General features: G+C 41.9%; 1 protein-coding gene across 1 annotated transcript; it reads left to right on the top strand.

Moving 5' to 3' along the window:
* Nucleotides 1–19,890: 19,890 nt before the first annotated feature.
* LOC306926369 (uncharacterized protein) lies at nt 19,891–22,940 on the top strand (the record flags this gene model as incomplete). Its single annotated transcript, XM_079505633.1, has 3 exons — nt 19,891–19,897; nt 21,232–21,348; nt 21,850–22,940. 3 exons carry the CDS (start codon nt 19,891–19,893, stop codon nt 22,938–22,940), a joined length of 1,215 nt encoding a protein of 404 aa, XP_079361759.1.
* Between the last annotated feature and the right edge of the window lie 4,575 nt (nt 22,941–27,515).

Genomic DNA, 27,515 nt, shown 5'->3' with positions numbered 1-27,515 from the left:
AGATACGCGCCCATGGGGGCATACGCACGTAAAAAAAATAGAACCGATCCTATTTTTAGAGCACTCGTATCCGTGGCCCGCGGTATCCGTGCGTCTGGTGTAGCTGGTATCATTGACATAAATTGGTCCTATCCAAACACACTGTACGCGCACAGTAAACGCATACGCACGCACGCAAAATCGCCTGGTGTAGCCCGGCCGTTACTTTCTGCTAGCACTTTAGCAGTGCAGCTAGCCACACATGTGCCTTGCCAAAACAATGCAGTGACTGCAATGGTATGTATTTATACTGAATGGTATTGAAGAGAATATATAGTATTACTGTAAGTAAGAAGATATGGTAAGAGGATATATAGTATTATACTGTAAAGTAAAATAGATGTGAAGAGAAAATATGGGTTATGCTGTAGAATAAGGGGCGATTCATACTCTTATTTTAGAGCTGAATAAAAGTCGGTTCGGCTCTGTAGAGCCTACAATGTGACGTCATTTGAGGTTCGGGGGGGCGGGTACCGTCCTAAAGTCGGCTCTTCGGTGTTACTGAAAATTTCTGACGAGCCGAAATCATTTCTGAAACAGCGGTAAAATAGGAATATGAATCGGCCCTAAGCATGGTGTTATGGAATGTGAATGTATTGCAATGACGACATGAATGTTATATTGTTGTTATAGCCTATTGTATGATTATTGTTGAAAAGACAAAATATGAACATTGAAAGTACAATGGAAAAATAGAAAAGAAAGAAAGATAGAAAACAGTTTGTTATCTGATGCATCTTGCCAAAGAGACGACACATTTTTGTTGTTCATACTTGTGTCTTGTATTCCAGGGTAATCTATAAACTGCACCTTGGGTACCCAAACCTGGGACCTGTAACATATGTGTGCTACCAGTTACGTCTACAGAGTGAGGTAATGTGTGAACTATATTACCATTTACTAGTGTATGTGTGAATCTATTGCCATTGATGTCTATAGAGGGTGTGTATGTGTGAACTACATTACCATTTACTTCTGTATGCGTATGTATGAACTGCCTTACAATTCATGTGGCCTCAAGTGACATGTTTTGAGAGGCATGTTTTGAGTAGCCTGACTCTGCCAGATGGAATAAGCTTGCAAAGCAAGCTAGCATGTTTTGAAGCTTTCCTACTGACAAATATTATTATTAGGGGTCATAGGGGTCACGCCCAAAGCGCGTAGAACCCTTTTGGTTCCGTGAAAATTGTATCCGTTTTGGCAGTTCTTCACGGAATTCAGCAATATGTAGAGGGCCGTGAGGATCCCTCACAAACTGAAGCTCGCACTCATTCGTCAAAAGAACTCTGACCTTTAGATCTCCCGATGAGTAAGTTGTTATGATTTGCTCGATCCACTTTTTCTGCCTTTTTTTGGCCACGTCAAAGAATTCCGTGGGCTGTTAACCACTCCCCTTGAAATCGCATTTCCAATGCATGTGCATGGAGTCTGGACTCTGGTTATGGGACTACAGTGTTGACAGACAACCCCATCAGCCAGCATAACAAAAAAAAAACACCCATTTGAAGTGAGGGGCGTTCTTATCATCTTACAGCATCATGATTATGTAAAACAAACATTGAGACAAAACAAATATTAAATTATCTTTATTGTCAACAGTGTTTTTAAAACAAACATTGAACTAAAAACAAACATTAAACCTGTATATAGGAGGGGCTCAAAAATAATCTCCAGTCTAGAAGATGCTTGTGCATTTTTCTCATGCACATTTGACACTTCTGCTATTACCTGACTTAAGAGTTTTTGATTGATTGATAATTTCATTAGACAATATGCAAACAGTACAGGGTACAGTCAAGCGGGGAAAACACTTTGTTTTGGTACTTTATTTACAGTTTGCTAATAAATACAGTGGTGCGCGCTTTCAGTTCACAACGATTAACGAACACACTAAATTGTTTCAGCATCTTGTTTCAACATTTCAGCATGATCAACAGTAAATAATTAAATTGTTTCAGCCATAAGCGGCGGGTGGATTTTACCTTTAGCTAGGTGGGACGACGACGACGCAGATTTATTTATTTATTTCCCCCAGATGGTCTAACAATGTCATGATTTGACCAATCTATTACCAATCTCGTACACCATTGCTCACGAAAGCAAGATCCTTGACCCAATTACAGCCACTGCATCTTACCTTTTAATTAAAGTAAAAGTAGTCTGAGGAAAAGGAACAGTTCTGTTCCCCGGACATTGTTTTGGGCTATTTTGGCTGAGATGGCTCTGTTTGTCAAGTCTCAAGTCAGTGTAGAGATTACCCGGCGGCCGGCGGTGTTGCTGTCCCTCCCCTCCCCTCCCGACTCATGGCTCTTTACAGACGGGCCGGCGGTACACAGACAGCAGCCTCTCCGCTGACCGTGTTAGTGTTGCTGCAGGAGACGGAGTGTGAATGAACCGTGCGCTCACTGGAACAAAGCCACCGTATTAGCATTTGAATACCTGTTCTGTGAACACCGTAAAGGTGTGTGCCTACGTGACAAAATGACCAGGGGGAGGGGATCTTCAGCCTTAATCTCAGTGGGTGCTATTTGGCTTATTATTTTTTCAGTGGGTGCCCAAGCCCTCAGGCACTCCCGAAGTTGATGCCGTTGCATGCATTCATTCGCCTTGAGTGACCTTGTCCATTTCAGTCATCAATGTTTACGTAAAACGTAAAACGTTTGGTTTAATTGATTTGATTGATTGTTCTATTCAGCCCTAGGGTTCCTTGAGGTAGTATATGCAGAATATAGCTGCATGCTGCATATATAAGCCATAGTCAGGTTCATATGTGGATAAATAGGACATATGTCTCTCATTATAGCTTATGCAATTAATATTTCCATGTGGGGGGGGGGGCGTCAGCTAAGGAGGTAGGTAACAGGGGGTGCATGGCCAAAAAGGTATCATGATAAGAATATCATGTAATTTGATTCTGGGGAGGGGGTTTGATTTGCAGTTTAAGTAATTGACCAGTTACTATTGCTGGCCTACAACCCCCCCCCCCCCCCCCCCCCCCCCCCCCCCCCCGGCCATCAGACCACACCCTCTAGTATTTAACAAGTGTTATTCACTTCAATGTGTGAGTTGTTAAGAGCCAGACCCTTCTCTTCTGCACTAGCTGAAGCAGTCATTTGTTTTCTGCCCAAGTAGTTTAACCAACAATTTACCAGTTTTCACTGGCTTTCTTTTTTGAGCAAGTTTGGAGTTATGGCTGTACTACAATCATTGAAGTCCTTGATCAACCAGAGACTATCTGCTGCTGCTGAAGAGATATTTGGGATTGTTGAAAGAATTCTAACAGAGTACGAGGATGAAGCTTTCCACTACAAACAAGAAAATGACTGCCAACAAAGACTACTGGATATGGTTTTACAACCAATCGTCAAATTACACAGAGCAGGTTGGTAAATCCACTATATTGTTAAATCGAAAAGCAGTTAGTGTGAACATGGAAGTTGAACTTGTTGAAATGTTAACACCATCTTTGTGAGTTTGCATCGATGCTAGTCAACAGTATTTTAGTCATAGTGGCCTCCATTCAGGTTTGGGTGACCATTAAACGGAATCAAGAAGTAAGGAAAACTAAACAGCTGATCAATGCCTGAGACATTGTTTGAATTGGACAAGTCAGTATTAAATACATTATCACACACACACACACACACACACACACACACACACACACACACACACACACACACACACGTATACACATTCCACATACATGTTTTTCTTTGTTACTCATTTAAACACTATTATGTACTGGCATTCACCTTTCTCTAACCCGCCACTATTCAAAATGAGCACAGGAAACAGGACATTTATGAACACATATATGTATATATTGCTATAGTAAACTTGCTTTCCGAACGTTTCTCTGGATATCTATGATTGGAAATGACATTTGAAACAAGGACACGTGTATGTTTTAGAAATGATGCATTTTTTTAAGTAACTAACCATAATTTTTTAAGTAACTAACCATAACCCTGACAATAATTTGTATGGCAATTCACACTGGAATCAAAATAACATTAGGACAGATATGGAATGACAGCGGAAGTTCCCTCTGACCACAACTACATAAGTGGTTGACCACTCCAAGTCGACACTCACAGACTACAGTAGGCAAGACACCACAGTATGATAAAAATGTTATGATCAAACATGTAATAGTTTTCTCTCCTTTCATCTTCTGGCTAGACTCCCTACACTACCCTGTGTGTAAAGAGGAGGTATCCTCTGAGCAGCAGGAGAGAACGCCCAGTCTGGTCCAGGAGGAACCAGAGTCTCCACTGATTAAAGAAGAACAGGAGGAGCTACTTCAAAGACCACAGGTGGCTGGTGGGTCAACACTGACAATACTATCAGTTTGCTCATTTGCCCCTGAGCAGCAGGAGAGAACCCCAGGTCCGGAACACAATGCACTACTTCAAAGAGCAGAGGAGGCTGATGGATCAACGCTGGCATTGCTATCAGTGAAACGTGAAGATGATGAAATCACAGAAACAAAACCTCTAGCCAACACCTCATCTCAACACATGAAAACAGAAGCTGATGTAGAGGAATGTGTAACATCACAACCAACTAGTAGTGACCAAATCCTCTCTTTATATGGTTCTGCGTCTGGCACTGAATACAGTGATAAGTGGGACAATACCATGGATGACCAGACAGGTTTAAACACACTAAAATCACACAATACACAAAACATGGGAGAACATAGTTTGTCTTTGAGCAACAAGTTCTCCCATGACCTCACATCATCAAAACAAAGTCACTCCATGATGAGTCACACAGGGAGGAAATGTTTTAGTTGCACATATTGTGGCAAACTGTTTCAAAGCAATGGACATCTGAAGACACACACAATGATTCATACAGGGGAAAGGCCCTTTACTTGTACAGTCTGTGGCAAAGGCTGTACTACAAAATGTCATCTGAAATCACACATGAAGACTCATACGGGGGAAAAGCCCTTTACTTGCACAGTCTGTGGAAAGGGATTTTGTCAAAGACATCATCTGAAAATACACATGAGGATTCATACAGAGGAAAAGCCATTTACTTGTGCAGTGTGCGGCAAATGCTGTAGTCAGTTGAGTCATCTAAAAAGACACATGTGGATTCATGCAGTGGAAAAACCATTTACTTGTACAGTATGTGGCAATGGCTTCAGCCAGAGGAGTGATATGAAAAAGCACATGCAGACACATACAGCAGAAACAGATGCTTTGGTAAAATGCTGACAAAAGCTTTGTTCGAAAGTGTTATCTTAACAAAAAAGGCTTTAGCATCATGCATGCATTACATGTCTATTGGCGTATTGATGATTACCTTTTACAGTACAGAAAAGGCAAGTATAAACGCATAAGGAATTAGGGGAAAAGCCAGGGTGATACAAAAGAAAGAAAACACATACAGGTGAAAGGCCATTTAGATTTACATATTAAGGCAACAGCTATGGTCTAAAGGTTAAATTACAAACACATACATGGACTCATTCAGCGGAGAAGCTGATGAGATATTCTTTTCAATGAAGGCATTAGAGTTGACCCATGGCACACATACATTCTAATCCAGAATGACCATGACAAGTCATAGACACTAAAGTAGATCATCACATCATGTGACATTAACTTGATTATGGAATACATAATGTAGGATTTCCTACACATATGGGAGATCGGACACTTTGTATATAGTTTGAACCCTTTATACTTAATTATACATAAAGTTGTTATTTGCATAATAGTTATATTATAATACGTTTTTATTCAGCTTACTACGATAACTGGATGGGCCTAATGGAGGTTTGATTGATTGATTGAAATATTTATTAACAGTTTGCAGAATTACAGTACATTTCAAGCACAAACTCAATACAAAGACTGTTAACTGTGAGTGGACGACCCAATTAAGCATTACACTTGTTTACAAGAGGGTCTACCATGTTCAATTCATCAAAACATTTAGAGACGTACAGATAGACACTACTATATAGTCAAAGAACAGAACAGGAATTCATCATAAAGGAGGTAAAAAGGGAAAAGAAACATATACAGTGAGGGGAAAAAGGGGAGGAGGGGGGGGGGGCGGTGGGGTGGGATTCAGATTTTACAGGGGCCAGTTTCGAATTGCAGCCGTCCGTAGGTGCCCTTTGAGAGCGGTTTTGAAGGAGTCAAGGGATTCACATGTCTTAATGACTGTTGGTAGGGCGTTCCACATTTTGGTGGCATAGGAGCGAAAATAATTTAGTCCCTTGTTTGTGCCGAATCTGGGTTGTACATGGTTTGTTGCATTTGTAAATCGTTTTTTTAATTTTGTAATCTCTTTTCATATAAACATACAACTGCTTTACTTGTTGGACATTTTGATGACATTGATGTCATTCTTGTTGACTGTATTGTTGTCATTCTTGTTTTTTGATGGTTGGGAAATGCCACATCTGGGTGTGATTCTCTCCATTGAGCACAACAAAATTTGTACTTTTGGGTCAATTTATTAAGTAGGCGTGTAATAAGCGGGATAAGACTGGTCAGCGTTCATTGTCGATACTGACCGCCGACCCGTCAATTATTCCTTACATAACACACTGCTGAATATCAAGCATTCAACCTAGCTGTGTAAAAAACATTCAATAATGGTGCAATAAAGTCTGAATAGCTGCTTGGTTTGTGTAACTCATCTCAGTGTGTGGTTCTGACTCAAATATGATCTTGATGATGTGATTTTATGTTTTTGTAAAAGGCAAATAAGTAAGTACAATGTAATGGTAGTTCATGATGATAATGTTGCCACTTTACTTTGGGGTGCAAATATCAATTAACTAACTATTAACTAATGATAGTTAATCATTAATAGAGTCCAACTCTATTAATGATGAGTACAATGTAATGGTAGTTCATGATTATAAGGTTGCCACTTTACTTTGGGGTGCAAATATCAATTAACTAACTATTAACTAATGATAGTTAATCATTAATAGAGTCCAACTCTCTAGTAAGTAAGTACAATGTAATGGTAGTTCATGATGATAATGTCCAGAAGTTACCCATAAACTACAAGGGAGACCTCTGGAGAGACCCCTACTCGCCTATGAGCACTCATCCAGATTTGGGCAAAATGGGTGAGACCAAAAATGATCCATAAAACACAAGGGACCCCTACCCACCTTTGAGCACTCATCGTGGGCATAGAATTGAGAGAAATTACCTCCAGAGAGACCGAGTCTGCTCACTAACCCTACCCGTCTATGAGCACTCATCCTGTGTATAAATTTGGGCAAAATGGGGGAGTCCAAAAATGATCCATAAAGCACCAGGGAGAGCTCCGGACAGACCCCTACCCACCTTTGAGCACTCATTGTGGGCAAATAATTGAGTAAAATGACCCATGGGTACAACCAGGAAGGACCTCCAGAGAGACCGAGAGACCTACCCGCCTATGAGCACTCATCCTGGGCATAGATTTGGGCGGAACAAATTAGATCTATAAATCATCTACAAATCGTGGTTAACTAATGACGATTCATGATGAATCATCATCATGATGAATTCATCATGAATTCATCATGATGATGAATTGTGATGAAATAATGATTAACTAATGCTTAACTAATGTATTAGTTAATCATTAGTTAATCATTATTTCAGAACCTTATCGGCAACTGTAGAATAATGAAAAATAGACGATCTACAAGCCCACTACGCCTCTGAGATGTAGTGGAGTAGTAAAATGTATTGGACCTCAGAAATACTGTATACCTGAACATTAAAGAGGGAGTGCCACAATTTTTGTATTTTTCCAGTTTGTCATGTGTATATGAGGTGACGGTACTTCATTAGACACCCTGGAGTCGTTTTTATGTGCAATGGTGTATTAACTTTGTATTTAGGGTTTCTTCCTGGAGGCTTTACCCTTGACAGTCAAACGGGCCAATGAAATAAACAGTAATATAGTGACATCAGACTATCAGCCCCTCCCCTAACCCCTCCCCCTTTATCATACAACTACAGCTGTGGGTGTGGTTTCAGTTCAGTTGGATCACCACCCATCACCACCCACCAGGCAAACCAGGCATACTTTCTTTTTTGTAATTGAATTTTATTACACATCTTTGCAGTGACACATTGCATAATACATACATAAGTACATAGCACATATATATATTTACAGTAGGTGCGTTTCATGGTAGTCATTGCATGTTTGTGGATTTTTCTCTTTTTATCCTTTAAAAGAAAACCCCACCAATATTACCCCTACTCCCAAGTACCCCCCCCCCCCCCCCCTCCCACCCATAGAAAGAAGAGTAGCAGATAGAGGGAAAAAGAGAAGAAGAATTTTTTTTTTTAAAAAGGAAAAAAAGGAAAAGATAGAGAAAGACAGGGTGAAAACAGCATGTTGACTCAGCCTCAGATGGCATATGCTCCTTGTGAATTGTGACAATGATAGAACAAAGTATGCACCCTCGGGTCAATTATACACTTATCTAGTCCAATGAGATAGCTTGAAGTGAATCAAAGTGAGAGATGAGAGGCTGCCAATGTTTATAAAAGTTTTCAACAGAGCCGCGGACAGCAAATTTAATCTTTTCTAGTTTCAGAAATGACATTAGGTCCCGTAACCAGGATGTGTTTGAGGGAGGTAGATGGTTTTTCCATAGCAATAGTATACGGCGGCGAGCGCTTAAAGAGGCAAATGAGACTATATTTTTTGTCTATTGTTCAGTCTGGCTCCCTCTTCAGGGACACCGAAAATAGCAATGCAAGGTGACGGATCCACATTCATTCCTAGTATTTCGGAGATAACACTAAAGAAATTTCTCCAGTAGTCCACCAGGCTTGGGCATGACCAAAACATATGAGTCAGATCTGCTGGTGCCTGAGAGCATCTATCGCAGGTGTCGGAAAGATCTGGATATATTCTCGATAGTCTGGCTTTGCTATAATGTATCCTGTGAAGTACTTTGAATTGTATGAGACCAAGTCTCGCACAGGAAGAGGTTGAGTTAATTGTGCTCAGCGCAGTATCCCAAAATGTATCTGACAGAGTGGTACCCAATTCGGTTTCCCACCCTGCTTTAATCTTGTGCAAAGCAGGGGGGGTGTCTACCAGTAGAAGGTTATATAAAAAAGAAATTTGGCCTTTTGGCAGTTGAGTAACTGGTAGAATGTGGTCAATACCTGAAGCTGGTGGGATCTGTGGGAATAGTACAGTATTGCGGTTAGCAAAGTGGCGAATTTGAAAGTATCTGAATAAGTCAGAGTGTTGGAGATTAAATGCAGAGCGTAGTTGGGTGAAACTGGCAAACGTGCCGTCTATATAGGCAAGATAGTCCTTGTCTAGACCAGATGGAGAATCTTCCATCAATTTTGCCCGGTTGAAATTGATGGTTGTTACATACTGGTGTAGCTATAGGGCATAGAATTCCAACCAAACTGTTGTCTAATTTGTTGCCAAATTTTTAAGGTGGATATAACAAAAGGATTAGAAGAGTGCTGCCTCGGTTTAAGTGGAAGACTGCTACATGTTAAAGCTTTCAACGATGAAGAGTGACATGAATTAGATTCTAATCGAAGCCAACTATCCTCTATATCTGAATTCCAGAGTGAAATCTTGTACATATTTGCTGCCCAATAGTAGAACTGAAAATTAGGTAAACCAAGTCCACCATTCGATCGCTCCCTTTGAAGTAGAGGTTTACATATTCTTGGGGTTTTTCCATTCCAAATAAAATTCATAATGAGTGTGTCCAGTTTACGAAAAAACTCTTTAGGTAAAAAGATGGGTAGATTTTGGAACAAGTACAGGTATCTGGGGAGTATATTCATTTTAATGGATTGTACTCGGCTTGCGAGGGAAAGAGGCAGCATGTTCCATCTGTGCAGGTCAGCTTTTACTTTTGTTGTTAGAGCGGTAAAATTATCTTCAAGGAGTGAGGGAATGGTGTTAGTAATGATAATTCCTAAGTATTTGAACTTGCTACTTAGGTTGAAGGGAATATTAGATTGGGGTATCGCCTTAGCCAGTTGGTTAATAGGGAAGCATTCGCTTTTCTGTACGTTCAGCTTGTACCCCGAAAAGGTGCCAAATACTTGAAGAGTAGATAAGATATGTGGAATAGAGTTAGTTGGGTCTGAAATAAAGAGGAGCAGGTCGTCTGCGTACAAAGATACTTTATGTTCAACTCCGTCTCTTTTAATACCCGTGAAGAGCTTATTAGCCTTAAGAGCGATTGATAGAGGCTCGATAACTATCGCAAAGAGGAGAGGGGAGATCGGACATCCTTGTCTTGTGCCGCGTGAGAGTGGAAAGAAGCCAGACTGTTGGTTATTAGTGGACACCTGTGCCTGTGGGAGAGTGTAGATTAAGCGTATCCAAGAAATGAATTTCTCGCTAAATCCAAATTTCTTTAAAGTAAAAAATAAGTGACACCACTCGACACGGTCGATGAGGCCAATGAGGTCGGGGAGTGAATAATATTTAGAAGTCTTCGTATATTTGTGAAAGATTGTCTGTGTTTTATAAATCCAGTTTGTTCCTCGGAAATAATACACGGCACTATGTTCTCCAATCTGCTAGCCAAGGTTTTTGCAAGTATCTTTGGTTTGGATCTTTGTCCTTCTTAAGGATGAGTGATATAGAGGCTTGAGTAAGGGTTGGTGGTAACCGACCTCGTTGAAGGGAGTCCTCGTACATTTCTAAGAGTAAAGGAGCTAACTGCATAGAGAACTTCTTATAGAACTCAGCAGGATAGCCATCTATACCCGGGGATTTCCCACTCTGCATTGAGTTAATAGAATTGGTTATCTCGGAAAGCTGCAGTGGTGTCTCCAATATATTATTTTGTACTAGAGTTAATTTGGGAATGTCAAGTCCATTAAAAAAGGTTGACATTTGCACTTCGTTATTTGAGGAGTCTGATTTATATAGTTTTGAATAATAATCTCTGAAAGTCTCGTTAATTTCCAGGAGGTCGGTTGTTAATGAGCCTGCATTGTTAGTAATTTGGGGGATTTGACGCGAGGCTATCCTGCTCTTCAGCTGGTGTGCAAGAAGACGCCCTGCTTTGTCTCCATGCTCGTATATTGTTCCCTGCGCCCTTAGAATCATTTTTTCGGCGTCTCTAGTGGACAGAAGGTTGAACTCGGTCTGAAGACTAAGTCTCTCTTTGACCAGTTCAGGAGATGGTGAGGTAGAACACCGACGGTCCAGTTCAGATATTGCTTCCGTTAATTCGTTTTGTCGTCTTTTTTGGTTCCTCTTAGTGTGGGTAGTGTAGGAAATGATCTGCCCCCTAAGGAACGCCTTAAGAGTTTCCCATAATATAGACGGGCTAGTGTCTTCGTTTTTATTAGTCTCCACAAAGAGACCTATGGATCGAGCAATAAGATTGCAAAATGTGTTGTCAGCTAGAAGTGTGGAGTCCAGTTTCCAGGAGTAAGTTCCTTTATGTTGAGCTGCAAAATTTAAGTTAAGTATAACAGGGGAGTGGTCAGAGTTCACTATAGGAGAATATCCAGTTGAGGTGACAGAAGAAAGCAGTATCTTGTCTATAAAAAAGTAATCGATTCGAGAATAGGTTTTATGGACATGTGAGAAAAAGGAGTATTGCCTGTCGTTTGGGTGAGAAATTCTCCATGGGTCAATACAGCCACACTGGTCTAAGAAGGTAGATAGGGCCAGAGACATTTTGGAGAGTGTAGTTGTTCTGGAGCTAGATCTGTCCAACATAGGATCCATCACACAGTTTATATCTCCTCCAAATATTAATTTATGAGTTTGTAGATCAGGGAACGATGATATAAGTTTCTTCATGAACTCTAGATCGTCCCAGTTTGGGGCGTACACACTGACCAGAACCACTGGAGTATGGCAGAGAGAGCCAGTTACAATAATGTAACGTCCGTTGGTATCACAGATAGTGTTGGAGAGAGTAAAGTTTACATTTTTATTAATAAGGATGGCTGCACCTATCGTTTTGAAGTAAAATTTAGAGTGGAAAATGTGACCTATCCAGGGCCTGCTTAGTCGATGGTGGTCTATTGTACGTAAATGTGTTTCTTGTAAAAATGTGATGTCTGTGTTTAAGTGTTTCAAATGGGAGAACACTCTAGCCCGTTTTACCTGACCATTTAATAATACTAATAATAATAAACTTTATTTGTATAGCACCTTTCATACATAAATGCAGCTCAAAGTGCTTCACAGGGCAGGACACAAAAATAGAATACAATAAAACACAGTCAAGTAGTTAAAATGATAGAACAATGGCAAAGAACAAAATAAAAGTATAAAAACATAGAGAAAAAATAAATAAAAACACAACATGCAGCAAATCAGTCAGGACAGAGTAGGAACGCAGATATTAAAACTCAATTAAAAGCAAGAGTGAAGAGGTGAGTCTTGAGTTGAGATTTAAAAATGTCTACAGAGGGTGCGTGTCTGAGCTGGAATGGTAATTTATTCCAGGCTGTTGGGCCGTAGAAGCAAAAAGCTGCCTCACCATATTTTTTGTGCACATTTTTTTTAGGCACTTCAAGCAGGCCAGCAGTGGAGGACCTGAGGGGGCGGTTAGGGACATATCTAGGAAGGCAGTCACGGAGGTACGAAGGTGCAAGACCATTTAGGGATTTATAAACGAGTAAAAGAATTTTAAAATCTATTCTAAAAACCACTGGGAGCCAATGCAGTGATGTTAGAACTGGAGTAATGTGTTCTCTCCTTTTAGTTCTAGTTAACACTCTAGCAGCCGCATTTTGAACAAGTTGGAGTCTATCCGTTGATTTCTTTGGCAGGCCTGAGAGGAGGGCATTACAATAATCTAATCGAGAAATTTAGACCCCCTACGTTCCATGAAATAATTTTGGTGGAGCCTCTCACTATCACTGGTCTAATTTGATTGTTCATCATTGTCCTGTATAATTGTGTTACAATGCGAAATGAAGCGGCCGCCAGGGGAGTAGTGAGACACATGCTGATTTAAGTTGGAAATAAGAAAAAGAAGAAAAATAAATAGAAATGGGAAAGAAGAGATAAAAATAGAAGCCCCCCCACCCCATCCACAACTGCCCCCCCTCCCTCCATCAAACCGCCCCCCCACCCATGGTGCACCCCAAGTTCCTATGTTCATCCTCCTGTCTTGATGAACTGCAGGTAAATACCACTTACTAACTTCCAGTGTGACCGAGTGGAAGACCTACCTCTCCTAATACTGAGAGGCTCCTGAGCTATTTTTCAGTTTTGTATACACAAAATTATAGACTTAAACCTTAAAGTTGTCGGGTGTGATTTTCTCTAACATGTGGGGACTGAAAACCCCAACCAGAAATGATGAAAGGGAGAAAAAAATAAGTACAGGTTAAATAAGAAAGAATATACAGTAAGGGGGAAAAATGATAATAATGATAATACTATGCCGTTCTCTTGAGTTGAGAGATAGAGAAAAATAATATTAGTGATAATATAATAGATACATACAAAGAAAACGCCTTCTGGGGATTCCCTCTGAGGATAGAAAGTAGAATAGGGCAATAGGAAAATAATAGTAATTCTTTTTCCCATGTTTTCTTGTTCCTATAGGCCCATGCAAGTTTTTTTTTGTATTATTCTTTTTTTCCCCCCTGCCCCTTCTTCCCTCTTTTTTTTATATCTTTTAAATACAGTTAAATTAAATCTCTGGTGCCCTCTTGGGATAAAAAATAAATAATAATAATAGAGGGACCAAAATTAGAACCTCTAGGGCAGGGTACCCCAATAGGCGGCCCGCGGGCCATTTGCGGCCCGCGGAGCGACCCCTTGCGGCCCGCGGACCCCCCCCCCCCCCCCCCCCCCCCCCCCAAAAAAAATGGAAAAAAAAATGTTTTTTTTTTTTTTTTTGGGGGGGGTCCCAGATATAAATGGCATTAAATGGGGGTCAGTAGCCTATGCATGTCAAACTGGGCATCCTTTTCAAATGGGGTCCTGCCCTGAAAATGAATTTTCAGGGCAAGACCTCGACCTCACGCGTGCGGACTCGGCCCCCAGCCTGGTACCCTAGTCAAAATATGGCCCTCGAGGAAAATTAATTGGGGAACCCTGCTCTAGGGTCATCTTACACCGCAGGGGGAGCACCAAAATGTATATATGAGTTGTAGCCACCCGGTATTTAAAAGATTTGTTCAGTTTATTTAAATGTTTGCAGCTTTTGGCTGCTTACTAAAGTAGAGAATGGCTTTCACTTCAATGAGAGAAAGTGAGGGGAAAGAGAAAAGAAAAGATACAAGAGAAAAGCAAAACAAATGAAAACAGAGCGCTTTGGCATATAATGCATACTATGGGAAGACAACAACAGACAGTACAATTAAAAAAGAAAAATATATATGCAACCTTCCTGGTTTGACCATGCACTGTAGTAGTTTATGTGGATGTCATTAGTTCGTTTGTGCACCAATGTTCATGTCAGTCGGCGAACGTGTGTGATTGTGTGTGTGTGTGTGTGTGTGTGTGTGTGTGTGTGTGTGTGTGTGTGTGTGCGTGTGTGTGTGTGCGTGCTTGCCTGCGTGCGCGCTTGTGTGTGCGCTCAGTGCGGCTTGGCTCTTAAGTCAATAAGCTTCTTTGACATACCTTAGCTTGCGTGTAACGCTCGGGAGTCCGGTAAAGGTATGCCAATGGATCCGAAAGGGGCCAGATAGAGCTCGCTCCATGAACAAAATTCAGAGTGTGGAAAGGCAAGGCACACACCACACCACGTTGTAATCGTGTGTGTGCCGCTGTGCGCTCTGTGCGTAAAGGTGCGCTCCGAGGTGGCCAAAGTTTAATCCGTGGCTGATGGGACCTCAGATTGATCCTCCGAGTCCGCCGAGAAGTGCAGATCATAGAATGACTGGGCGTCCTCGGGGGTATGGAAGACACTTCTCTGTCCGTCGAGGATCACCCGCAGGCTGCCGTCATCTTGTGTGATCATCTTGACATTTTTTTTCCAGAGGGAATGTTTCACATCCGCAAACGAGGCAATCTTTTTAGCAACGCTGGTTGGTACGTCAGGAAACAAGAGAATATTATGCTCACGGAACTGGTTTTGTTCTCTTCTGCGCTTCATGGCACGCTCTTTATCCTGGAGGTAATGAAATTTAACAATAAAGACCCGCGGGCGCGGTGTCTTGTTTCCAGGCCCTGCTTTGCAGGGGGGTCCGATGCGGTGAGCGGCGTCCAAGGTCGGGGGGGTGGTGAAACAGTCCCCCAGGGCCTCCACAAAGAAGTCGGCCATAAACTGGATCGGGTCCGACTGTTCTAATTGTTCAGGGATTCCTACCACGCGCAGGTTCCGGGCTCTGGACCTTATTTCTAAGTCCAAAACCTTGAACTTGAGGTCGACATTATCAGATCGCAGTCGAGAGCAAGTTGATTCTAGCTCAATGATACGGTCGCTATGATCGGACAGTGCGGTCTCCATATGTGTTAGCACCTCGGCGTGGGAGGCCGTCGTTTCTTTAATCTCCGCCAGCGTGGCAGCGATAGGCTTTAATGCATCCTCAATTGTTTTTTTGAGCGTTGTGGATAAAGTATTGCTCAGCTCCTCAATTAGAATATTACGAAGTTTCTCCAAGTCAGGAGGCAGAGGCTGGGTTTGCCTGGTGTTGCGGCCAGCCATGATAGTAGCCTAGCCCGCAGGTTCAAGTTCACGTTCACGTTCAGAGTTTGGTTTGTTTTTAGCCTTTGTCTGTTTCCTTCATTAGATACGTTCACTCGCTGAGCATTATAGTGTTTGCCTCGATTAATCCATAATAGAGTATGCCTCGGTTAGTCTATTTAATAACAAAAATAGTAAATCACTCAGGAGCGTCTCTCACTGTGTCCTCCACTCACATCTTCCTCCACCGGAAGTCCTCAAACCAGGCATACTTAATGAACTGGTGGGCGTGTCAACATAAAAGCATGATTTTAACAAATACTGTACACTTTTTTGAAAAAAGTATACCTCCTTATATAACAATAAGACCTGATGATCATGTTTTAGGGTGGGAAAAAATCACGGCACTCCATCTTTAAGGATAAGTTCAGTAGGCTACTTGTATACTTAGGCGGGGCCTATAATTACTTTCCACTACTGTACAGTAGGCCTACTGTATGTGGTTTACATAGCAGACCATCATGCTCTTTAGTTTGTATTTATTTGATAGACTATGAGTGATCAGCTGATTTCCCTACTGTATTAAATTACCAAACTGATTTTGTTTTTCCAGTCATTAATATCAATGCATTGCTGGATCCAAATTTATTTTTATTCCTTATTTTTTTTGCAAGCATGCGAAAAAAGCTGATCTACAAGCACAAATCATGTCACAGCGCAACTCGCTGTGAGGTTGTAGATCGTCTCATTTTCCACTGTTCCACAGTGCTCGTCACAGTCTAGCCTACTGACTTGAACCCCAATGAAAAGGATATGAAGGCAGTTGCGTCTCTCTCCACCAGGGGGCGAAATCATGGGCGAAATGCATTAAGGCAACTGCGCCTGGAACCTTTAATGCGCATGCGTGAAACACTTTTACCCGGAAGTCCTTGTCTTGCATCACGTGGTCACGCCTAGTTTTCCAGTACGGTGATGATGTTGAACAAAGAGAAAGAGCTCGTCGTCGTGTCTCTCGGTCATTGTTGATGTTTGTGTCTTTACACATTCTATATTCCAGTAGGAACAGAAAGCTTGGTGGAAATGTCTCATAAAAGAGGTCAAACGAGTCAAATGGAGTCTGTACGGCTGAAGATAAATGAACACATGGTGTCGATGGGAGAGGACATATTGTGTGTTTTGGACAAACAGCAGCAGAGTGGTGGTGCTGATGTTTGTTGTGTGAAGCTTGATGTCAGATTGTTTGTGTTGGAGCGCCTCAGTATGGCCGCACAGTTCATGTGCAGCCTATTCCAGAGAGAGATGGAGACAATAGAAACTCTGCTGGAGAAACAAAACAAACTGCTGGACATTGATTTTGATATGGACATCGATCTACACACTGCAGGTTAGTAGACTCTGAACAACACAAGCTTAGCTACAGGTAGCATTAAGCTAGCTGAACTGAACTACATTTCCCAGTAGCTTCAAGTTGTTCTTTATTGTTAAATCTTGTGTTCAGGTACATAAGAGTAAAACTTTTTTTGTCGCCAATTGCAGCAGCATGAGTAATTGCGTGTTACCCGCAATTTACATCTTTATATATATTTTTTATGCCAAGGGATTGAATCTAGAGTTGCAATACTCTCCATTGACAGCCATCAAAATAGAAAATTCCGATCTGCTTATATTAAACTTAAACTCACCAACATTGCAGCTGTAGCTACTTCGTACTGTACTACTCCGTTTGGTACTGTATTGTTACTATACTGTTACTGTACTGTAACAGGGTAAGTACTGTACTGCACTGTACTATTCTGAATTGTACTGTAATGTACTACGTACTGTAGTGTGTGTGTGTGTGTGTGTGTGTGTGTGTGTGTGTGTGTGTGTGTGTGTGTGTGTGTGTGTGTGTCAGTGATGTAATGGGTCCCGGGATGCACAGGTGGTCATTCAAATGAGTCCCAAAAAATTCTTATGAGTCCCAAAAAAAATCACACCTGTGTGAAGTGAGTGGTGCAACTCTGCGAGGGGGTTCGCGGGGTTGGGGGGGGGGGGGGGGGGGGGGGTTCCAGACCCCCAGGAATGCGCCCAGGGGCCGGGCCGGTTCCGGCGTGCCACGCCGCGTCCGAAACGGTTGAGAAATGACAGATACCGTGTGGCGGTCCATCTACTGCAGTGTTTCCCAACCTTTTTTGTCCCGGGGCACACTTTTCATAGCCTAAAAATCTCGGGGCACACCTAGATATACGGGGGGTGTGCATGTGTGTATGTATATATATATATATATATATAATATAGTAAAACGTCTTTGATACCAAACACATTATAGTTTTGACAGAGTAAAACTTCTTTGAACCCAATATACTTTTAAAAACACACATGACAGCACTCATCAAATAACTTTAAAGCCAGATGGCGAGTTTGTTCCGAAATGAGTTCAGTTTTGTCGTGCTTGTAAGAATATTCTCATTTCGCCCTTGCATTTTCCTGTTCAGTTCGACAAAACTTTTCCCCTGGAAAGCCATCGGACTTCGGTGTGCAACAGCAGAGTTTGATGTTCCGCCTCCATTTCCTCGCACAGTGTGGCGAACAGCCGGCTTTTCAGTGGTCTTGCTTTAATAAAGTTAACGACGCTTACTGCATCATCCAACACAAGTGTCGCACGTCTAATTAATTAGACGTGTGACAACAACGACGACGCAACAATAGGAATCCTGCAGCTCAATAGCTATTGCTTTCGGGGGAGGGTTAGTGTTAGGGTTAGTGTTACATTTTCGGTCAAATCAGGCGGCACACCTGGACACATCAAAAGGCACAGTAAAGTACCGCGGTACACAGGTTGGGAAACACTGCGGTACTGTACTGTACTGTACTGTACTGTACTGTACTGTACTGTACTGTACTGTACTGTACTGTACTGTCACTGTAATGTATTGGCACCCCCCGAAAGCATCATATATACAGTTAATACGTGCGTGTGTGTTTGTGTGTGCGTTAGGTTGCGCACAGATGGTGAAAAACAACCATGTTATTTTTGTGCTCATACCCAGACACCCAGACACATACATAGCTCCGTAAGGGAGTGGTTGCACCACTCAAAAATAATAATAATAAATAAATTTTTATTAAAAAAAAATATATATATAAAAATATCAAATAGGCCTATACAGTATATGTTTTTATGTATGCTAGTAGTATTAGCAAGCACAACTCAGTAAGAAATACTAATAGTGGGCAACAGTGGATTTAACATAGCTTAATATACCAACCAAAAGTTGTTTGCAGTTGCAATTATTGTACTTAGCCAAAATGCAAATAGGCTTGCCATTGTGGATGTAAAATAATTTATTTGGAAAAGTGGAACTTAGAAGTCACTTGAGTCCCTGTCTACAGGGAAGAATGGCCTGCCCTACACAGTACACACGCATACACACAAGACAAGAGACAAAAGAGAAGCGTTTATACAGCTGCCATTAATAGTGCCGTTGATTGCCAAGTCAAGTCAGGGACCAGGGTCAGGGTCAACGAGGCTCGTTAACCAGCTGACTGATATTTGCGTTGAAAGCGCATCCACCGAGCTCAAAGCAAGTTGGAGTGACAAGCGAGCGGAGCAACACACTAAATCGGTCGTGGATTTATTTTGGCCGGTCAATTTGAGATGAAAAGGTTAGTACTAGCAGACCTCCTGTATATGTATAACGATCAATATTATTCCAGAGTGGTCCAAGAAAGACGTTTAAGACGATCGAGGGCTCATCATGTCGTGTCTCTCTCTCTCTGTGTTACACTGTGTAGTGTTTCTAGGACAACATAAAAGGTTATGCCCGTTTGAAGTTTTATTTTCCAAATAACTTATTTTCTGCTGGGTGTACCCATGCCCATGCCATAGGTTTCTCACATGTACCACTGTAGATATTTTGCCATCTATAAATAGCATGGTCAGTCATGACCAATCTGACCAATCCATCTAAAACTGCCAATAGCTCTGAATTGGAACATGATAGAAACTCAATTGTTTTGGGGGATAGAATTAGACATTCTAACGCACATTTTGATATATACCATGTTTACATAGTCTGACCAGTACCTTGTCTATTCATGCATGTATCTCAAAAACCTGTTATGAAGAAACACAGTTTTGATAAAACACATCCAAGGACATTGTTTTGATATGACTTGGTGCCCATGATATGTATCAAAATATAGACTTGAATGTATACTGTATTATTAAAAAAAATTTCATATACAATAAACCTCACAATAGTGAACAAATAGCCATGACAGGTATAACTCTCATTGGAAAAGCGTCCCTTTTATTTTGTTATGACTACTAACATAATAGAATTATAATAAATATTACAGAAAATAAATAATAAATACAAAATAACAAAACAGTTACTCCTCCCCACCCACTGCAGTCCAGTTGTTCTTGACGTGTGTGTGTGTGTGTGGCAGTAAGTCTTCATCGCAGTCTTGACTCTTCATCCTCATCTGATGCCAGTTCTAAATATATAACAAATAAATAACTATTTACTATTACATTCCTTTGGTGTAACCTAATGCATACACATCATCATCAAGCTCATACGTCATACATGCTTGTAGCAGGGTCATCATAACCCTGCGTTGCTTCAGTAAACAATGCACGTTTGTTCTCCGTCTTTGTAGACAGTAAATAAAAGGAACGAACATTACTCTTCAGATAAGATCGCCTATAAGGCACGCTACAATATCAAATAATTGTACTGCCATGAGCACCCCCAAGAATTTGAACTCTGTGACCCTTTCCACTGCAGCACCCCCAATCTGGATGGGAGAGTGATCTCTGGGAGGTCTCCTGTAGTCGAAGATCAGCTCTTTTGTTTTGTCAACGTTGAGAGCCAGGTTGTTCTCCTGGCACCATTGTGCCAGGTTATCCACTTCTCTCCTGTTTCCTTGTTTACGGCCCAACTAAAGTGGCTCATAACTCTAAATATACGGTGCTCTCCATGATTTTGATTGAAACGGCAATGCTCTGTCTTCATTTCTGACTTAACCTACAGTAGCATCTTGTTTGGAATATAAACGCTTCTAGAGAGAGTTTAGATGTGACACTGCAATGTAATAATGGAAGATTGTGTCAACCTTTTTTGGAGGTTAATGGAAGGCGGGGCTTTTCAGAGTAAAATCTGCCTCATCTGCTGGGCACTAGCTAGCGCCTTTATTCTGAAAGATTCCTGGGCAAAGAAAGTGTTAACAGTTTGACTGCCAACCGCAAATGTCCCTCACCACCTTCCGTAGAAAAGTGTATTTTATTTGGAAAAAACCCAAATGTATGTTGTATGTATGAACTAGTGAATTTTAATATGTATATTGTTTGTTTTTGAGTCTGGCAAAGAGGACTTTATCCTGTGCCAGAAACCTTTTCATTAAACATTAAATTCAGCCCAAATTGACCGGAAGTAGTTATCTGTCATTACTACTGTACTGCGAGACACACAAGTGTTCATCATAAGCATTAATTTTGTAAGCGCGAGTTAATAATTATCTTTGAGCTTTATGTAAAATTGTGATCCAACAAATGCATGCTTAGCGTTGAGATGGTATTTTAACATATGTGTTTTATTCCTTCATTCCAGACCAGTGTGTGGAGTCCAGTCTGCATGTGAAGATCAGTTCTCCAGCCATGACTGTTTCTATTAAACAGGAACCTGAAGACCATCTTAAACAGGAACCTGAAGACCACGTGGATCTCAGTAAGTTTCCAGCACTTTCTCTGTATTTATTGTATCTGTGAAAGTGGGTTGATACTAAAGATGAACCGATATGATTTGGTTATCAATTTTAGCATTAACAGTGTGACTACATCGATGCATTGACCCCTGCACTGATCAAAATGTATTATGAATTGGACAACGGTTTTCCTATTAATGGATTCACTGTTTTGCAGTTAATTCTACCTCAGTATTAATTAACTTGCTGCAGAGACTCACTGATCTAACATTTACAAGTCATGACTTTCAAAATAATGAGTACCTCTCATTCAGCTCGTCTCACATCTTCTATGAGAGCGCTGTAATGTAAATAAACAACCGCCACACTATTTACAGCACAGAGCGCAGTCAGCGCACTGCGACATTTCAATTTGGGAAAATGTAGACAAAGAGTAATCTGTTGACACTTTTTCCAGCCACTACGCTGCACTGAGGTACAAGATTCAAACATATTATAGAGTCTCTTTGTATTATTTTTCATAGACTTTCTGCACGTTCCTGTGTGTAAAGAGGAGGTTCCACCTGGAGAGGAGAGGAGCTCCAGTCTGGTCCAGGAGGAACCACAACCTCCACAGATTAAAGAGGGACAAGAGGAGCTACTTCAAAGACCGGAAGAGGCTGGTGGGTCAACGTTGACATTACTAGCAGTGAAAAGTGAAGATGATGATGAAAACAGAGAGACAACGCCTGTAGCCGGCACCTCAGCTGAACATATGAAAACAAATTATGATGCAGAGGACTTTGGAACATCACCAACTAGTGATGACCAGCTCCTCTCACACTCCTCTTCACACTGTTCTGAATCTGACACTGGAGACAGTGATGAGTGGGAGGAGACCAGGGGAGATCAGTCAGCTCTGAACACACTGAAATCACAAAACACACAAAATGTGAGAGGACAGTACCAGCTGCCCCAGGACCTGAAATCATCAAAACAAACTCACTCTACGAGGAGTCACACAGGAAAGAAATGTTTAAATTGTACAGATTGTGGCAAAATGTTTAATCATGAGGGAAATCTAAAAACACACATGAGGATTCATAGAGGCAAAAAGCCCTTTTTGTGTACAGTATGTGGTAAAGGCTTTAGGCAGACGGGTCATCTAAAATCACACATGATGACTCATACAGGCGAAAGGCCATTCTCTTGTACAGTATGTGGTAAAGGCTGTGTTCACAAGGGTGAACTAAAAAGACACATGGTGACTCATACAGGTGCAAAGCCATTCTCTTGTACAGTATGTGGTAAAGGCTTTAGTCAGATGAGTAGTGTAAAAATACACATGATGACTCATACAGGCGAAAGGCCATTTTCTTGCACAGTATGTGGTAAAGGCTTTCGTTCTACGGGTAATATAAAAACACACATGATGACTCATACAGGAGAAAGGCCATTTTCTTGCACAGTATGTGGTAAAGGCTGTGTTCACAAGGGTGAACTAAAAAGACACATGATGACTCATACAGGTGCAAAGCCATTCTCTTGTACAGTATGTGATAAAGGCTTTATTCAGATGAGTAGTGTAAAAACACACATGAGCACTCATACAGGCGAAAGGCCATTTTCTTGCTAAGCCAGTTAGATCTATCCATATATGGTTCTATCCATATATGGTTCTACCATATCTATCGATATCAGCACTAGGTCGGCTCGGGCCCAAATATAGGGATTGTCATACTAAACATGTCATATATCATATAGCCCAACGTCCTAGTCAGAGTCTTCGTTACAGCCACCCCAGATTTCACGTTGAAATCTATACCACATCCAGAAGACTCAGACAATTGTCCTTTCTTTCGGCTAGGTTCTAACAGGCCAGGCCTGGTAGTTATCCAGCAAGGGAAGCTCTCGAAGATGTTAATCTCTCTCCATTAGTCTGCTGACGATCTGTGTATGCTCACAATCCAAGCTATTTGGCGATCAATGCTCCCTCAATATTATTGACTTGATTTGGCTGTACGGCAGGATACCTCGGAAGATACAGCCACCCCGTGCAAAACTTGAAGATCTCTCATGATTCTGATACGCAACTTTTCAGGTTGACCCCTCAATCCGACTTGGCAACTGTGTGTAACAAAATGGTTCGCCCCGAACCATCATCCAGAACTGCATATCCTTCCATTACTTTGCCATAATTGCAAATTAGAACTTTGCACACCTTTAACATGACATTTCTCCCTTTAGGCGGTGGATAGCCCACATGCAAGGACTCTCCTGCTGTAGTCAAGATTGTAAAAGCTGGCTGCGGTAATTCCTCTTGTAAATCCTGTCCCGTCTCAATCTTAGGTGTCCTAGGGTTCCGCAAATGTTCATCTGCTCTCCGGTTCAACCGGGTCCGGCTCCTATTAATACTGTGAAAAGCCAGAGGGTGCCTTCCACCACAGTTCACTCCTAGTCTGTAGTTAACAGTTTCTTGCCTGATGACGACGTCCATTGCTGATAACACAGCTTCATCTGTCATATCAAATCTCGTTTCGCCATTAAACTCAGTCGTTTGAACCTGCCGCATACCCCAAGATGGTGTGTGCCGCTATTACTGTAATGCCATCTTGCTGGTTACTTGGTGTACGATCGGCAGAATTGGGTGCTACTACCGTACCATGCATGATGACTGTTCGTCTCCGGTTATGCTCATGGTCATTTCTGCAAGAGTGACCGTCCAGCCTCCTTGCTGGACTACTTCGGTCCCTATGAACCTGGACTTTCTGCAAGAGTGACCGTCCAGCCTCCTTGCTGGACTACTTCGGTCCCTATGAACCTGGACTTCTGGTCTGTCAGCTTGCACTTTCATCTCGATATCCTATCGGTGAACGAAGCCTCTGCCGTCCTCCGACTGCTCCAACATCTATGGGAGGGTTGATATAGCTCCGATGCCCTTGCATCATCATGCTGTCCAGACAATGCTCTCATGATATCCACAGCTCTAGGTGAAAGCCTTCGTTAAGCTCTAGGTGAAAGCCTTCGTTACATTCATTGCCACCCCCAGATTTCCCATGGAAATCTGTACCATATCAAGAAGGCTTGAACAGTAGACCCCTCAGGCCACCCCAATACAAGCATACTGAGGCTTGAACAGCAAACGTCAGCCATTCAAGCCACCCCATTGAGGGCGTCCAAGCTTCACGCTTTCTTCCTTTGATGTTACGGTGGGTCATAAAAACCTCAACCTCACATGCCACCCATTAAGGGCATTCCCTGTCAATGGTTGCTCTCTCTCCTGTACATCACCAGTGCTCTGCACATCACCAGTGCTCTCTCTTTCCTGCACATCACCAGTGCTCTGCACATCACCAGTGCTCTCTCTTACCTGCACATCACCAGTGCTCTCTCTTTCCTGCACATCACCAGTGCTCTCTGACTCTAAGGGCCGGGGAGGTCTCACGGCTCCGAGATTCTGGCATCCAGATTCTGGTAACAGGGTGGGTCTCACAGCTTCGAGACGCTGCTGCTCACCTACGGAGCAGCCAGGACCGACAGAGCGTTCATGCTCTGACGGCGACAACTGGGTGGGTCTCACAGCTTCGAGACGCTGCTGCTCACCTAAGGAGCAGCCAGGACCGCCAGAGCGTTCATGCTCTGGCGGCAACAGAGTGGATCTCACAGCTTCGAGACGCTGCTGCTCACCTAAGGAGCAGCCAGGACCGCCAGAGCGTTCATGCTCTGGCGGCAACAGAGTGGATCTCACAACTTCGAGATACTGCTGCTCACCTGCGGAGCAGCCAGGACTGCCAGAGTGTTCAGACTCTGGCAGCAACTGGGTTACCATCTGGTTAGAATCTTGCCACTGAGTCAGGGGTTGGCTACTCAAGGTATATGGGTTGTAAAGCCAGATACCTTGGTTCGTATGTGTCTGGAGGACTTCAGCATCCCGTTACTGCGGTAAGCCCTAATCCGGCTCGAAGGACCATATAAAATAGCTCAAGGCTGTATTGCTGATTACTTAGGTTAGGACCCCCGCAGTGGTGTCCGGTTAGAACTTAAACCAGGATGCTTTGACTTCTGGCTTCTCCCTGAAGCCGACCTTCTATATATTCTCCGACCAGGCTTGTCACGATGACTAAGCCAGTTAGATCTATCCATATATGGTTCTATCCATATATGGTTCTACCATATCTATCGATATCAGCACTAGGTCGGCTCGGGCCCAAATATAGGGATTGTCATATATCATATAGCCCAACGTCCTAGTCAGAGTCTTCGTTACAACACCACTTACTGAAAGTTATTGTCCAGTCAGTGTAGTGCAGGGGTACCTACACCCTTTTGACTTGAGAGCTACTTTCAAAATGACCAACTCAACATCTACCCACCAAATACAATATTATCACATTGCTGAAAATAGTTTAAAAATCACACCTGTGTGAAGTGAGGGGCGCTCTTCTCAGCATACATCATCATGTATCATCTTATTCCGGTCAATCACAATTTGTGTCCTCACTTCACCTTTCTGTCTTCACTTTTCATGGTAGCCTAGTAGCCAAAAAGTGAACCCGGACATGTTGAGTACACCAACGTTTTATGTTAGAAATGTTTAGTATGGGTCATATGTTGGGCAATTTTCATAATTGGCATAATATTTGACCATACCATTAACAACCTATAGAATATTCAAATCATGCTTTATCTAGCATGTGATGTGTCAAACTAGGGGGTTTTCATGATGCTGAATCCATTCCAGGCATTAGTTTTGCAAAAAAACACTCATTGGGCTAAAAACGGCCAATGCCGTCATCACAAAATGATGATGTTAGCACATTTTCGGCAAGTGGGCATCACATGCTACATAAAGCATGATGACATTTTGAATATTTTGCCATCTATAGGTTGTAATTGGTATGTTCACATATTATGCCAATTATGAAAATTGCCCAACATATGCAAGTTAGCATCTGGCAGTTTCTCCATGCTGGGAATCCATACTAAACATTTCTAACATAAAACGTTGGTGTACTCAACATGTCCGGGTTCACAATGGGGCTCTATGGGCTGGCTACTAGACTATGGGGTGATCAGCCAATCAAATCATCGCAATGATTCACACAAACACACAAAGCTGGGCACAGGAGGGGCTAGCAGCCTAGCACCCCTCAAAAATGTACGTGAGGGGGCTTTGGAATAGCAGCGCTGGCGTTACATATAAGACTTGGAGAGATGGAATTGGTAGTTTTTTTCTTTACTTTTTGCAGACACATTGTAATGCTACTGATGTTTGTGTGCTACACTCTTGAAAACAAAGTATTGGATTGTTGTTGTTTTGTTGAGGGGCTCTAGCCCCTCCTATAGCCCAGCTTTCTGGGTTTGTGTGAACACAAACATTGGCTGATGATTGGCTGATCATCCCATAGCGATGATTTGATTGGCCATATTGAAGATAAAAGTGAGGGCAGAAACGTGAAGACGCCAAAAGTGATTGGCTGGAATGACATTGTGATGATTTGATTGGCTGAGCATGTAATGTGATGTACATGGTGATAAGAGCACCCCTCACTTCACACAAGTGCATTTTTTTATATTTAAATTATACCTGAAGAGCCTTTGGTCACCAAAAGTGAGAGTTGTGGCACAACTCAATGTGCCACTGCTTCTCCCCTGTATTCAACATGTGACTAAACGTATATTCATCAAATAAACTCACAGAACAAAAGTACTAACATTTGTCAATTTGTCAGACTTTACCGACGTGTTGCGAGCTTCTAGATCAGCTCTTTTTAAATAGATTGTTTCTAAGGCTTAAAGGTCCTATGACATAGCCCGAAATATCCCGGGATGCGCAATATAATTGTTAGCTTGATCGGATTAGGTCATAACGACCATAAAAATGCCATATCGGTATCGGATTGTTCTCAAAATATTCCAGATTATTTAATCGGTTTTCACCAGCTAAAATAAAATGAAAAATGTCAAAATTCATCAATGAGTTCAATATAAATCAAGTGTCTAGTACGTCTAGTCTAGAACAAAAGCCAAATCAAATATGATGTAAAATCTTAAGTAAAAATAAACTTTACATTTAATTTGTGTACTCATCTCATGCAGTAGAGATGAGTCCTTCAGTTGTGGTGGGGGCATGGTGGCACAGTCGGTAATCACAGCTAGAAGGTCCTGGGTTTGATTCCCACTGTGGGCGTGTTCTCTCCTCTGTCAGTGC

The sequence above is a fragment of the Electrona antarctica genome (genome assembly GCF_951216825.1).
Source record: "Electrona antarctica genome assembly, chromosome: 7".
In the NCBI taxonomy this organism is placed as follows: domain Eukaryota; kingdom Metazoa; phylum Chordata; class Actinopteri; order Myctophiformes; family Myctophidae; genus Electrona; species Electrona antarctica.
This window is presented reverse-complemented; position numbering and strand designations above follow the sequence as displayed.